Source organism: Manacus candei, unplaced genomic scaffold, assembly GCF_025592945.1.
Source record: "Manacus candei isolate 608988 ecotype Guabito, Panama unplaced genomic scaffold, ASM2559294v1 h1tg000086l, whole genome shotgun sequence".
Classification (NCBI taxonomy): domain Eukaryota; kingdom Metazoa; phylum Chordata; class Aves; order Passeriformes; family Pipridae; genus Manacus; species Manacus candei.
The window spans coordinates 7,556,748-7,570,266 of NW_026138134.1; the positions used below are offsets into that span (position 1 = coordinate 7,556,748).

The 13,519-nt window shown below is 48.6% G+C and overlaps 1 protein-coding gene across 1 annotated transcript; it reads left to right on the top strand.

Annotated features, from left to right (window-relative positions):
- The first annotated feature begins 25 nt into the window (after positions 1 to 25).
- HYOU1 (hypoxia up-regulated 1) lies at positions 26 to 13,488 on the top strand. Its single transcript, XM_051812345.1, has 24 exons — positions 26 to 302; positions 442 to 535; positions 1,383 to 1,461; positions 1,700 to 1,854; positions 1,950 to 2,026; positions 2,902 to 3,083; positions 3,662 to 3,777; positions 4,524 to 4,707; positions 5,116 to 5,250; positions 6,149 to 6,231; positions 6,331 to 6,463; positions 6,789 to 6,976; positions 7,241 to 7,379; positions 7,492 to 7,552; positions 7,843 to 7,925; positions 8,065 to 8,253; positions 8,412 to 8,611; positions 8,774 to 8,861; positions 9,404 to 9,526; positions 9,812 to 9,945; positions 10,268 to 10,352; positions 10,796 to 11,048; positions 11,877 to 11,960; positions 12,470 to 13,488. Exons 1-24 carry the CDS (start codon positions 236 to 238, stop codon positions 12,526 to 12,528), a joined length of 2,991 nt encoding a protein of 996 aa, XP_051668305.1. The 5' UTR covers positions 26 to 235; the 3' UTR covers positions 12,529 to 13,488.
- The last annotated feature ends 31 nt before the right edge of the window (positions 13,489 to 13,519 follow it).

Sequence of the window (13,519 nt, forward strand, 5' to 3'; positions counted from 1 at the left end):
CGGGCGGGGGCGGTGCGAGGCGGCGGGGCCGGCGCGGCGGGGGCGGCTCCGCGCGCCGGGCCGGGCCCAACCGAGCCGGGCCCAGTGCAGCCCACCCAGCCGAGCCGGGCCCAGCCGAGCCGAGCCGAGCCGAGTCCAGCCCAGCCCAGCCGGGCCCAACCGAGCCAGGCCGAGTCCAGCCCAGCCCAACCGAGCCAGGCCTAGTGCAGCCCAGCCCAGCCGAGCGGTGCCGAGCATGGCGCGGATGCCCGGCCGGGCGCTGCCCTGGCTGCTGCTCCTCCTGTGCCTCCTGCCCGCCGCAGGTACGTTCGGGGCAGCGCGGGGGGAGGCGGCGGGAGAGCAGCGGCCGGTGCTTCGGTGCCGCCCCAACGCCCTGACCGGGCTCACCCCTTGCCGGCCGCCGGCACCGGGAGCAGGGTCTCACAGAGGGCTTGTCTGCAGAGCCGGTGGCCGTGATGTCGGTGGACGTGGGCAGCGAGTCGATGAAGATCGCCATCGTGAAGCCCGGGGTGCCCATGGAGATCGTGCTGAACAAGTGAGCTGTTCCAGCGTCCTTAGCTCCGCCGCGGGAGCCGTACGGGGGGCGGGGGGGCTCCGGTCTGTCCTACCGGGGCTGGATCCCGGGGGTGAGGATGACTGGAGCTCAGCCATCCATCCCTGTTCCTCTGCTGCCGGAGGGACGCTCCCATCCTCCCCTATGGTTGTGACTCGCTCCTGCCCCCGGTGAGCAGCTGTGGGGCATCGTCCAGGGCACCCTGGGGGGCTTGGAGGTGCTTTGGGCACCTTTCCAGCGAGTGTCGAAAGCCCACGTGGTTACGGACACGTTATGGTGTGAACCCGAAAGGGCACAGGTCACGTTCTTACTTGTTCCTTGATTCTCAGTTCCCCACAAGGCAGCCCAGAGCCAGGTTTGTTTTGCTGCAGGTGTTCAGAGCCCACACTTGCTAAGAAGCAGGTGAAGCTTTCCCTGCACTCAGCTGCTCCTGCAGCTCATCCCCAAGACCTTGAGTGAAGACCCTGTGGTTGGAAGAGGACGCATGATCAGGAACATCCTCATTTTCTGGGAGACTAGAGATAACAAATAAGTTTCTCACCCAGCTCCCTGACATTTGGCTGTCATAGCTAGAATGAGGGAACTGTCTTGCCTTGCTTGCGGGTGGAGGAAAACAAAAACAAAGCGAGTGTCAGCAAAGCACTGAAGGTGGCAGGGGGACTTCTCTACCAGTTTCTCAGCTGAGCAGAGGCTGGTCCTCCTCTCCCCAGCAGATATCTGAGCACCTTCCCTTAGTCCTTCTGGAATGGAAACAACATCCTTCTTCACTAGAGAGTCTGTTTGGAATGTTCACCTGTTTCAGCTGGTTTATTCCTCTCTCTCTCCGCAGGGAGTCACGAAGGAAAACACCCGTGGCTGTTTCTTTGAAGGAGAACGAGCGTCTCTTCGGTGATAGTGCTCTGGGGATGGTAAGAGTTCCTGTCCGCAGAACACTGGTATTCAAGGTTGTGATGAATGTCTGAGCCAGGGAATTTTATTTTGCTGTTCTGTGCTGCTCATCTCCTTGATGTGTTACTTGCTCTGTGTACTGGCTGTGTGCTCCTACTCCCATAGCAAGAGTTGTTGCCCACACAGCCTGGGAGGGGTTGGTTTGAGACTGGTGTAGCCAAAGGAATGCAGGTGGGTGCTTTTTTTTTTTTTCTGCAGTCCATAAGGACGCCCAAGGTGGCATTCCGGTACTTCCAGGATCTGCTGGGGAAGCGAATGGATAACCCCCACGTGGCGCTGTACCAGTCCCGCTTCCCGGAGCACGAGCTGGTGAAGGATGAGGCAAGGCAGACCGTTATCTTCAAGCTGTCCCCGTAAGTGGCCGCTTTTGGGTTCTTTGCGGGAAGGACTTTTGCTGCCAGGCTTCTGCAGCTCACTGTTGATGCCATAATTTTTTTTCCTGTTGTAGAACAATACAGTATTCTCCCGAGGAGATGCTGGGGATGGTCCTGAACTATTCACGTGGTCTGGCTGAGGAATTTGCAGGTTGGAAGGATTTAGCTGTTTCTTGCAGTCTCTGTGTGTGTGTGTTTATGCATTATAGGATTCAAGTAGATACCAAAGGTGTTTGGAAACTCAGGGGTTTTTAGAAACAGAATGTTGGGTCTCTCCAGCTGTGGGCTGTAAGCAAGACTATCTGGTTGTCATTTGTTTCTAATATAATGCAGGTTTGGGAACTTATTCCTGTTTCTGTGGGCAGGCACCCCAGTTCCCACCCAGCCTCGTGAAGGAGCCTTACAGGCAGTCTCTGGAGAAAAGTGAAGTGTTTCCTCTCTCAGAGTGTGATCAGAGTGGAGGCACGTGGGAAGGTAGCTGTAGGGGAGGGTGGAAGTAGCCCTGTGAAGGCTGTGCTGTGCCTGCTCTGGATGGAGACTTTACTGCTGGAGCAAAAAGAGCAAAAAAGGCTCTTTGCTGTGAAACTTGCTAACAGAGAAGAGGCTGTAGTGCATATTTCATACTGTGTTGCTAATGAAATACCACAGTAATGAAAACTGGGTAAATTATTAGGAGGCTGTGTCGTGTGGTCAGTGACGCTACAGCCAGTCCAAGGACTTTTTACTGTAGAGTGAACATGATCCAGAGGTAATGTAAGGCTCCATGAAGATAATAGTTGTTGAAATCGAAGGCAGCCCAGAGCATTTGAGAGTATCCTGACCTGTGAAAGAGAGGTCAATAGACACGTGGCTTTGCGAGAATCTGCCAGGTCTGCTTGGTTTCAGCAGGACATAGAGATTCATCCCTAGGCATCCTCCTGCTGCTGTAGGATTGCATCCTGTACAAATCTTTGCTGCTGTCACCCTGTCACAAGTCTTTGCATGTGGCTGACTGATCAATAAACATGTTCTGTGCGACTTTTTCAGAGCAGCCCATCAAGGACGTGGTGATCACAGTTCCTGCCTACTTCAACCAGGCGGAGAGGAGGGCGGTTCTGCACGCCGCCCGCATGGCCGACCTCAAGGTGCTGCAGCTCATCAACGACAACACTGCTGTGGCACTCAACTATGGGGTCTTTAGGAGGAAAGACATCAATGCCACTGCACAGGTAGGTGCTGCTGGGAGATGCAGAGAGCAGCTGAGTGCCTGCACGCAGGGGAGAAAGTGCTGCAGAAAAAATCCAAAGAACTTAAGGCAGACTCTGCTGGTCAACCAGTCTCCTCTGTTTTCACATGTTCATCAACAAGACACAGAGGTTAAAGCTGGTGTGCATGTGTGGTGAAGCCCAAGAGCTTCTGGAGTGAGGGCAGGTGCTGGGAGTTCCCGTTTTGTAAAACCAGTGTTTGTTCCTTGCCCATGAACTGGGGGAAATAACAGTAACAATTACTTGAGATATTGGAACACTGACTTGGAAGTACTTGATTTTCTTGAGGTTGGAGAAACTTTTAAAGGGCAAAGCTTTGGTTTTTGAGCTATGAAATAGATGTGAAAAGTTTTCTTGTTCTTTTCTGTCAAGTGTGACCCTGAACATCTCCTGTGTTTGGTCTGAGTCTTGCCCTTATGGGATAAAGCTGGTCCAGGGAGTGGATAGTCACGGCCTGTATCGTGCTGAAATCCATGGGTTCTTTCCTTATTCACGCGGATATCCAGGTGTTTCTGCTTCACTGTCCCAGCTTTTCTTTTCAGAATATCATGTTTTACGACATGGGAGCAGGAAGCACCATTTGTACCATTGTTACATATCAGACAGTGAAAACTAAGGATTCAGGAACTCAACCTCAATTGCAGATCCAGGGCATTGGGTAAGAATTCTGCATGAGTTGCACAAACCCCACAGGACTCAGGAAAGAAACCATTTGTTTCACAGTCTTTTCTACATGTAAAATTTTGCAGTGAGGTTTCAGCACAGAAATTTGGGTGGTTGGGTGGAAAACATTTGGAGTGAGAAAGCTCCAGTTGGGAATAACTCTAGTGTTGCTAACTTGTGGAGAAGGTAACTGAGAACTTCCATGAGCCCAGAAGGGAACTAGTGTACTTAGTTTGCTTCAGACTTGCTTTTTGATAGCCTCAAACCATGTAAACCTGTTCCATTTCATGTGATCCTATAGAATTAGAGTGTGTCAGTTTGAAAAAGAGGAATATCCTTATAGAGAGGAATGAACGTATTGCCAAGCAAAGAGGGGGTGCTGTGCATAGCCAGCCCAGCAATTTTAACTCCAAAGCATTTATACTGCTTTTCCAAGAAAATACCTGAGACAGTTGTCCTTTGGCTTCTTAGCTGTTTTATGTGCTTGGCAATAGGGCTTTTACCACAAATGTAATGAAATTTCCTGCTCAAAGGCTGTTGTGACAGTGAGTCTTTTTTTTTCTTTCCTTATAATGTGTTGTTTTTGGGGCAACCATTGTACTTTCACAGTCAGTCACAGCTGATAATACTGCAGCTACTTTTTCCACTTGCTGCTCTGCATATTTGCAAAATAACACATGAAGTTTGTTTGTATTTCAGTTCGGTTTCAGTTGTTTCATCTCCTTTCATTCTTTTGCTCAGGTTTGACCGTACTCTTGGAGGTTTAGAGATGGAGCTTCGTCTCCGGGACTACTTGGCAAAGCTCTTTAATGAGCAGCACCCTTCAAAAGATGTCCGGAAGAATCCCCGGGCCATGGCCAAGCTGCTGAAGGAGGCCAACCGCCTGAAAACTGTGCTCAGTGCCAACGCTGACCACATGGCACAGGTCTGACCTGCTTGGGGCTCCTGCTTTTTTTTGGGCTAAGGGTGGGGTGGGTGGAGGACTGGTGTGAGGGAACACTGTGCCTCTGCAGTGCTGGGCTGCCGAGGAGCATCTTTCCTGTGGTCCCTCTCGGTTTGTGCCCACTTGGTAGCACCAGTGATTGAGTAAATTGAAGGAGAGTTATTCGTATCAAGTTTGTTAAATAAACTTTCACTGAGAGAAGCTGTCTGTTACACCCACGTTCCATCCTCTTATCACTTTAGCAATGGCAGAGGGTCAGATGAGCACAATCAGGTCCATGGTGTGTTAAGAAAACCAGAACTTTTTGCATACTGGGCAAGTCATGCAAAGATTTTGGTCAGAGAATGCTCCACAAATAATTTCATTCTGGCTGGGTTTTTTTCTGGACAGATTGAGGGACTACTGGATGACATCGACTTCAAAGCCAAGGTCTCAAGGCAAGAATTTGAGGATTTGTGCTCTGACTTGTTCAAGCGCGTCCCAGGACCTGTGCAACAGGCTCTGAGCAGTGCAGAGATGAACATGGTACGTTTACAAGAATGCATTAACGAGCCTGAAGTTTCTGTCTGTGGAGCTGCTGTCACATCATGATCGAGGCACCTGTGGTTGTGTCATCAGCACTGCTGGGAGGTAGATGCCTGCTGTTGTGATAGTGGTGTTGGTGCTGCAGAGTATAGTATTTACCTGCTGCAGTGTCAAGCAGGAGTGTGTCATGGCTCCCTGCACATTCCACCAGAAATGAAGGACTTGGAGGAGGGGTTTCTTTCTGTTAAAACACTTTACTCTTGGTTGGAGGTTTGAAATACTGATCTTTCCTCTTTTTGTCTTGGATGCTGGTTCTGGTCTCCCTCCTGAAGTTTTAACTGAAAGAGCCTGGAAACAGAATTATTGGTATTTGTGCTTCTGCTTTGTGCGCTCCCTGAAGGGAGCCCCATTTTGGGCTGCAGTTGGACCGAACCCGAGGCAGTTTTTTAGAGAGTCACTGTGGTGTTCAATGCTCACTTTCCAGGGTGCCAGGATGCTGTTGAGCAACTTTGGGCTCTGGTCTTCAATGCAAGACACTGAGTCACCTCTTAGAGTCCAGGTTTCTGTCTGTTCTGGTCCAACTGGCTTCCTGGGTCACTATCTCCTTTGGCATTAAACTATAGTCTGTTTAATTTTGAGTCAAGCCACATGGTTCAGGTGGCTCGAAACCATGATCTCATTGTCACTCTTTGACAGACCTGACTCCAGGTGCCTCATGTTGGCACGGCTCGTGTCATTCTGTCTGAGTTCTGTCAGGCACTGGCCTGCACGGGGACAGCAGGGTGCTCTAAGAGCACCCCATCAGCACGTGGTGACTGGGGAAGGAGTGTAAGGAAGCCCTGAACTTAGCTTTCCAAAATTGCTTTCTCAAGACAAGGTGACTGTTTCCAATCCCTAGGATGGAATTGACCAGGTGATTCTAGTTGGCGGTGCCACACGGGTCCCCAAAGTGCAGGAGGTTTTGCTGAAAGCTGTGGGCAAGTGAGTATGTGAGGCCCCCTTCTAGTCTGTCTCCCATTGGCAAGCTGCTGTTTGTGGCAGAGACTGCAAACCTCATGTCTGTTGCTTTTCCCTTCGTAGAGAAGAGCTGGGCAAGAATATCAATGCTGATGAGGCTGCTGCTATGGGTGCAGTCTACCAGGCAGCTGCTCTGAGCAAAGCCTTTAAGGTGAAGCCCTTCGTTGTTCGGGATGCCGCTGTGTTTCCTATCCAGGTAACCCTTGGCTTTCCTTCTCTTGTGCAAGGTTTGGGCAAATGGGGCTGTGCTGGGAGAAATGGTCCAGGTTTGAACCTGTTGGTTTCCTTTGAGTAAAGAAACTCTGGGAGGTCTTTCTGCCAATCTAATAAAGAAAGCGGAGGAAAGTCTTCTGTACTGTAGAAGTGCAATATCCAAGGAGCCAGACATATGTAAACATCAGTTGAGGAATATTTTCCTGTTCCCCAACTTTTTCATGAAGCAGAGAAGCCAGATGCTGCTGATGTAGATGCCACAGAAGAAGCTGACATTTGCTGAGCGTCATTTTCTGTTTGTTGTGCAGGTGGAGTTTACTCGTGAAGTTGAGGAGGATGATAAATCGAGGAGTTTAAAGCATAACAAGCGGATTTTGTTCCAGCGCATGGCACCCTATCCCCAGCGCAAAGTGATCACTTTCAACCGCTACACAGATGACTTTGAGTTTTATGTCAACTATGGGGATCTGACATTCCTGAGCCAGGATGACCTGAGGTGAGTTGAGCCCAGCACCTGAGCTGGCAGCTCCGTGGCAGTGCAACATGCCTGGCTGGAAATGTATTGGCGGGCAGCCTGTGTGTCTGACTGGCACTGGCACATCTATACTCCGAGCTGCGTGTGCTTTAGCAAACTGAACCCCTGCCAGTCCCTGCTTTGTGCAGTTGCCCATCACTGCCAGCGTGACCATGAGCAGGGGTTAGCTGTTCTGAAGCGCTGTTATCCTGAGTTCTCTTTCTACTTTTGTCTCTGTGTCATCAGAGTTTTTGGTTCTCTCAATCTCACCACTGTGAGGCTAAAGGGAGTTGGGGAGAGTTTCAAGAAGCACTCAGATTATGAATCCAAAGGCATCAAAGCTCACTTCAACATGGATGAGAGTGGAGTACTGAGTCTTGACCGGGTAAGCACTACCTGTTGGGATGATTGTCAGCTGATGTATTTTCCAGTTCTGTCCCTCTCTCTGGTATGGATGGTCCCTGATTAAAACTAATCCTGAGCTCCCTATTTTCAAGGTGGAATCTGTGTTTGAGACCTTGGTGGAAGACAAGCTGGAGGAGGAGTCAACACTGACAAGTAAATGCTGAACTTTGGTATTCACACTGACTATTTTGTTACCTGTAGTGGCTGAGATAACTACAAGCATTGCATTTCTTTGGATGTGGGAGGTTACACAGTCTGTGCATGCAAGGACAATGGAGGGAGGTCAGAGAAGGATGAGTCTGGAGTGTGTGGAGTTCACCTGTGCTGCCAATGGAGCTCCTTGGCAATCGTTGTGGTTGTGAGGGGAAGGACTGAAAGCTGAAGATGACTTTCTTCCTCCTTTGGATATGTAACATTCTGGGGTTTTTGTCTCCCATCGACAGAACTTGGAAACACCATCTCAAGCCTGTTTGGAGGTGGCAGCCCTACACCAGAGACCGGAGAGAACCTGACAGACGCTGTTCAGGTGAGCCCCAGAGGGATTGCCAGCAGGAGGGAGTCCTTGAGTCTTGTTGTAGAATTACCTCTTTGGTGAAACATTTGCATGGAATTTCTACATTTAAAACACTGGTTTGCTTTCCCTTTTACTTGCCTATGATGACCAGGAAGAGGAAGAGAGCCTAGCAGACACAGGTAAAGAAGAGCAGGGTGAGAAACAAGACCAGAAAAGCAGTTCTGAAGATGCTGGTGAAGAGCAGGGAGAAGAGAAACAGCAGTCTCCAGGCCAGGCAGAAACTGCCTCTCCGAAAGCAGAGTCACAGAAAAAGGAAGAAGGCGAGAAATTAGAGCCTCAGGTAAGCATCAGGTTGAAGGAATTTAGACTAATTTCTATACCTGAGAAATGGCATTTCCCCAGTGAAATTCTCCCTTCTCTATAAGTGCCCTGCCTTGGAAAAAAATTGGCAGAGTCTGAAAATCTCTTCCTTGCCTGAGAACATACTTTGTGTTACAGGATCCTAAAGAAAATAGAGAAACTACAAAAGAGGAAGAACTATCCAAAAGTTCTGGTGACAGCACAGCTGCCAAAACAGAGGAAGAGAAGAAAATCAAAGCACCCAAGAAGCAGAAGCTTGTCCATGAGGTCACCATGGAGGTGGACATAAACGATGTGCCTGACCTCGTCGAAGATGAACTGAAGAGCTCAATGAAAAAGTAGGTTTGAAATGGCTCTGCCAGGTTAGAGCTCTAGATGAAGGAAGTGGATTGCTTTGGAATGGTGATGGCTCGTATAGCACTGCTCAGGAGCTGGTGTGTGATGTGCTGCTCATGCAAAGGCACTTCCTGCCTTTGATTTCTCTTTTCTTTGCCTGTTAGACTCCAAGACTTGACGATCAGAGATCTAGAGAAACAGGAAAGGGAAAAATCGGCCAACAGCTTGGAGTCATTCATCTTTGAGACCCAGGTAAGAGAGAGATATAAAGAAATGAGAATTCCAGGAGAGCAAGTAGAAGTGTCTTGCACAGTTTGTGGCTCCTCTGGGTGCAGGAATGTTATTTGAGCTGGGGGAAGCTGATTTGAAGAGCCTAGCTTTCATCTTTCAGTCACTGTTTTTGATGCTGTTAGGCTTCTCAGGCCCATGTTTCCTCAATACAAAATGAACCTTCCCTTCAGTGTGTGTAACACATTGTACTTTGGGTTTCCAGTATCCCTTATATGCACTTACCTGTGTGCTTTAGAACAATTGCCCCCAGGCTTTAAAGAAGCTACAGCTTCTCAGGAACTGTTGTGCAAAAGAAGCAACTAGTGTTAAGTGCACGTGAAATTATGGCTGTTGCAGCATCACCATCATTTACCTGGGCTGTGCATGTGTCTACACCTGGTGTATTCTCATCATGCTCCTGGCTGTTGGCAGGCAGCACCCCAGCCCAGTTGCGAGTGCTCTGTTTGTTTTATGCTTCCAGGCTCAGTGGTGTTTGACAGGAGTGTTTGCTCTGGTCTTTTCAGGACAAGCTTTACCAAGAGGAATATCAGTTTGTCTCAACAGAGGAGCAGAGAGAAGAAATTTCCAAAAAGCTTAATGAGGCTTCCAGTTGGATGGAGGAGGAGGGCTATGCAGCTGCAACGAAGGTATTGCTGTGTGCAGTCAGGATACCAGTCTGCTCTCACTGACATGGAAATGATCACACAGGCTGTCAGAGCCTTTGTAATCTCGTTCTTGAGAGTGTCTTGCATTATGCACAGAACAAAATACGAAGTTGATTCCACTTAAAGCTTTGTTGTGTGGCTCTTTTTACTGCACTAAGATGGTGTATTTGATAGAGCAAACAATAAATGCAGTTTTAACTTCTGTAGTCATCAATGTTAGACAATGGTCAAACTAAGTGTCTCCTTTCTCCTCTCCCCCATTTGCAGGAGCTGAAAGACAAGCTTTTGGAGCTGAAAAAGCTTTGTAGGAACCTTTTCTTCCGTGTCGAGGAAAGGAGAAAGTGGCCAGAACGCCTGGCTGCCCTAGAAAGTCTGCTCAACCACTCCACCATCTTCCTCAAGTAAGAGCAGGCTGTTGGGAGGGAATGTCATGCAGCTGGTCATGTAAGAGCTGCCAGCAGAACGAGACCAGAGTGAATGTGGTCTGAAAGTCACTGGCACTTGCTGAGAAAAGATGAGCAGAGCTCTGCTCCCTATGCCCAAGTCTGTAGGACCCTTGAACAGGCACACATGAGCTCTGTCCAAACTGGGGGGGCAGGAAGGTTCCAGTGCTGCTCGCACCCTATGATGGTTATTATGCTGTTGTATTACTTGAGCTGTAACCACAGAGTTGCCAAAGTGCAGTCTGCTTGGCTTAACAAAAATAAGCTTTCTTGTCTACAGGGGAGCCCGAATGATTCCAGAGGCTGACCAGATATTCACAGAAGTGGAACTGAGTACACTGGAAAAAGCCATCAATGAAACAACGGTACTAAAGGATGGAGTGATGCTGGGGGAGGGTGGGGTGGCAGCTTGGGTTGTGTTTCCTCCCTGTCCTTTCACTGAAGGTCACGGAGTAGAGTGTGCATATTTTGTTTTTTTGCCACCAGCAAATCATTTGTGTGTTTGAGTGTTTCCTAATGCCCAGCCTGACACCAGCATGTCTGGAGGGTATAGTGGTTCCTGTGTTGCATTTGGAGTTGTCTCCGGGGTGGTGGTAGAGCCCAGTGATCTGACTGTGGTTTTTAAAGGCAGCAGCTGGGTTTTGTTTCTCTTTGTCCTGTGTCTGAGTAAGAGGTTGTGTAGCAGGGAGCAGAGCTGTCCTGAGTAAGACAGAAACACTAGAGACAGTGACTTTGAGATACTGTGATATACAGCAGTTCCTGTAACCCAGATGCATTCCAAAAGCACCTCTTCCCTCACATCCCACAGATCTGGAAAAATGAGACGCTGGCTGAACAGAACAAGCTCTCTCCTACTGAGAAACCTGTGCTGCTGTCCAAAGATATAGAGCTCAAGATAGCAGCCCTTGACAGGGAAGTGCAGTATCTCCTGAATAAGGCCAAGTTTGCAAAACCCAAACCCAAAAGGGAGAAAAACGCCACAAAAACCGATTCAGCTAAGAATGCTACAGCAGCCCCTGAGACTGAGAACACTATCCCTCCTACGGAGGGGAAACAAGAAGGTAAGGAGCAGGTGGGGAGTGTGTATATAACTTTTAGTATATAATTACCACATGTAACACACTTGTGTCTCTCTGCCTTGAGTGAAAAGGAGCTAAAGAAGGGAGGACAATAGTTAACTGTGGAATTTAATTACCTTCCTCTTAATTTTCAAAGACAGTTGGGAAAATCTACATATGGCAGCATCCTTTTCCCCCCACCATTTGAGTTTTTTTGTGAGGAAACAGTATATATATATTCCCACGATGGTTAGTCAGTATCTGTCTCGCTGGCTGCCTTCTAGGAAAGATAAGCCATTGACTGCACTCTGATGTGCAGAGGGAAGTACTCAAGGTCCGGTCCTAGATCAAGGAATAGAATGAGCTGTTAATGAGAAAGATTTGTGACCTAGATAGACCCCAGAAAAAAAAAAATCTTGAGACACTAGGACTTGCAGTTTTCTGAACTTTCTAAAATCCTAAGGTCGTGAGTCCCCTGGTCCTTTTAAATCTGGAGTGCTGTTTGTCAGCAGAGTTCCTGCTGGTTCCTCTGACCTGAGCGAGGGATCCTGTTTATAGTCACAGTTCCAAAGGTCACTTGCCTGTACCACCAGTCAGTCTTCAGAGCTTCCAAGGAGTGCCTGGCACTCAGAGGCAGTGGGGAATAAGGAGCAGTTTTATGATGCTTCTCTTGAGTGTTATAGAGCAATCTGCTGTGAGAGTGAACTATTACAGTCCTGCTGAGGTACCACAGATGGCTGGTTTAACCTTGCTTCTACTCACCTAATCTCCATGCACCTTGTCTCCTGTGTTTTCTCCCTTGACTTTTATTTCTTTCCACTTTAAATGTAGACAAACTGGAGGATATTGGTCCAGCCAAGGAACCTCCTACAGTCGAGAAAGCAGCAATAGATGCCGAGCCTGGATCAGACTCTGGTGGGTAAATGTTTGACTAACAATCTGTAACTTGGGAGCTGCAAGTGCAAGCTGTCTGTGGGTTGCTGTGCAGATTTTTAGCTGCAGGAGGTAGTACAAGAGTAGAACCCCTGACTGCAGATACATCGTTAATTCTGCAAACAGGAAGACAGATTTTGGTTCCTTGCCATTCCTGCATTTTTGTTGTTCAGAATGAAGTTGTAATGCACAGCTGCCTCAGCAGCTGCTCTGTGCCCCTGCCCCTGCAGTTTGCAGCCAGTCCTGTGGCTGTAGGACTGGCTCTGCTCGAGAGCTGCCATGCGGGCACGGTCCGGTTCTGCCACTCCCGTCGCCAGCGCAGCCTGTTAGGAGGTGCAGTTCACGAGTGCCAGTCCCCAAAGCATCCCCGACCTCTGTACCATGGACTGAGAGTTTGGTGGAAAACTTTGTGAGTGTCAGGGACTCTTGGCACTGCTTTGCATGCTGTGAAAACCACTGCAGTGTGTAACTGAGTTTGCTTCCTTACACAGGGTCCAAAAATGAGAAGACACAAGCTGGAGGAGAAAGCAGGAAAAATGATGAGTTGTAACACCCTGAAATCTCACGAATGTCAGCATCTATTTATTTCATTGTTACTTTCTTGTTTTTCTCATGGACCTGGTTAGTCATGATGTAAATGGAACACAACAAGAGTCTGACAACACAATGGGATAGAGGTGTAAATTTATTTTTTTGTTCTTTCTGGGGATTTTGCCGCTACTAACTTAGTGAATTGGTTTTTATTTTTCTTTTCTTATGTGTGGCAGAGTGCCCACCAAGAATTATCTCTGTTTCAGTACAGAAGTCACCAAAGTGACTTTTCTGTGGGGAGAAAGCGGTAAAGAAACAACTTAAGCTTTAGGAAGTAACTTGGAACATAAACTCTGCCCGTCTCTGGTGAAGATGATCGCAGGAGGATATAGAGCTGAGGTGCCCTTGTCTTTGCGTATGAGGCTCTGACTTACAGCAAGTATGTGATTTCAGCTGGTGGGAAGTGTATTATTGTTTGGATTCATAGGAAGGCTGAACAGAACTGGGGAGGCAGATGATCCGTGCTTTGAGATACGGCTGTGTCTGTTTTCCAGAGGCTGTTTGTTAAAACCATCTGTCCGTGCTCTGTAGTAGAGTCCAAAAACCATGACATGAGACTTGACAAAAAGATTCTGTTTATAGTTTAAGAAGTTCAGAAAAGGCAACACTGAATGCTGAGGAGAGGGAAAGAAGGGCTGTGTTGGCACACCGTGTAGTCACAGGGATGGCGATACGGACCAAAGGGTAGGCAAAACCAAATCTGGAAAATCTAATGGCAACTGCCCTCCTTCCTTGGCATCTTGTGCACTCAGACCAGCTTCATCGTGACCCTCCCTGTCCTGGCCGTGGCCTCCTGCCCCCCTCGGACCGTCGCTGCTGCTGCCACACAGACGAATGGGGTCCGACGGCCGCGAATGTGCATCTGACGTTGTTCTCCGTTTGGGCCTCTTCAACCAAAAATAAAAACTACAGTTCCTGAGAGGCTCTGCCGAGCGGTGCCGTCTGTGCCG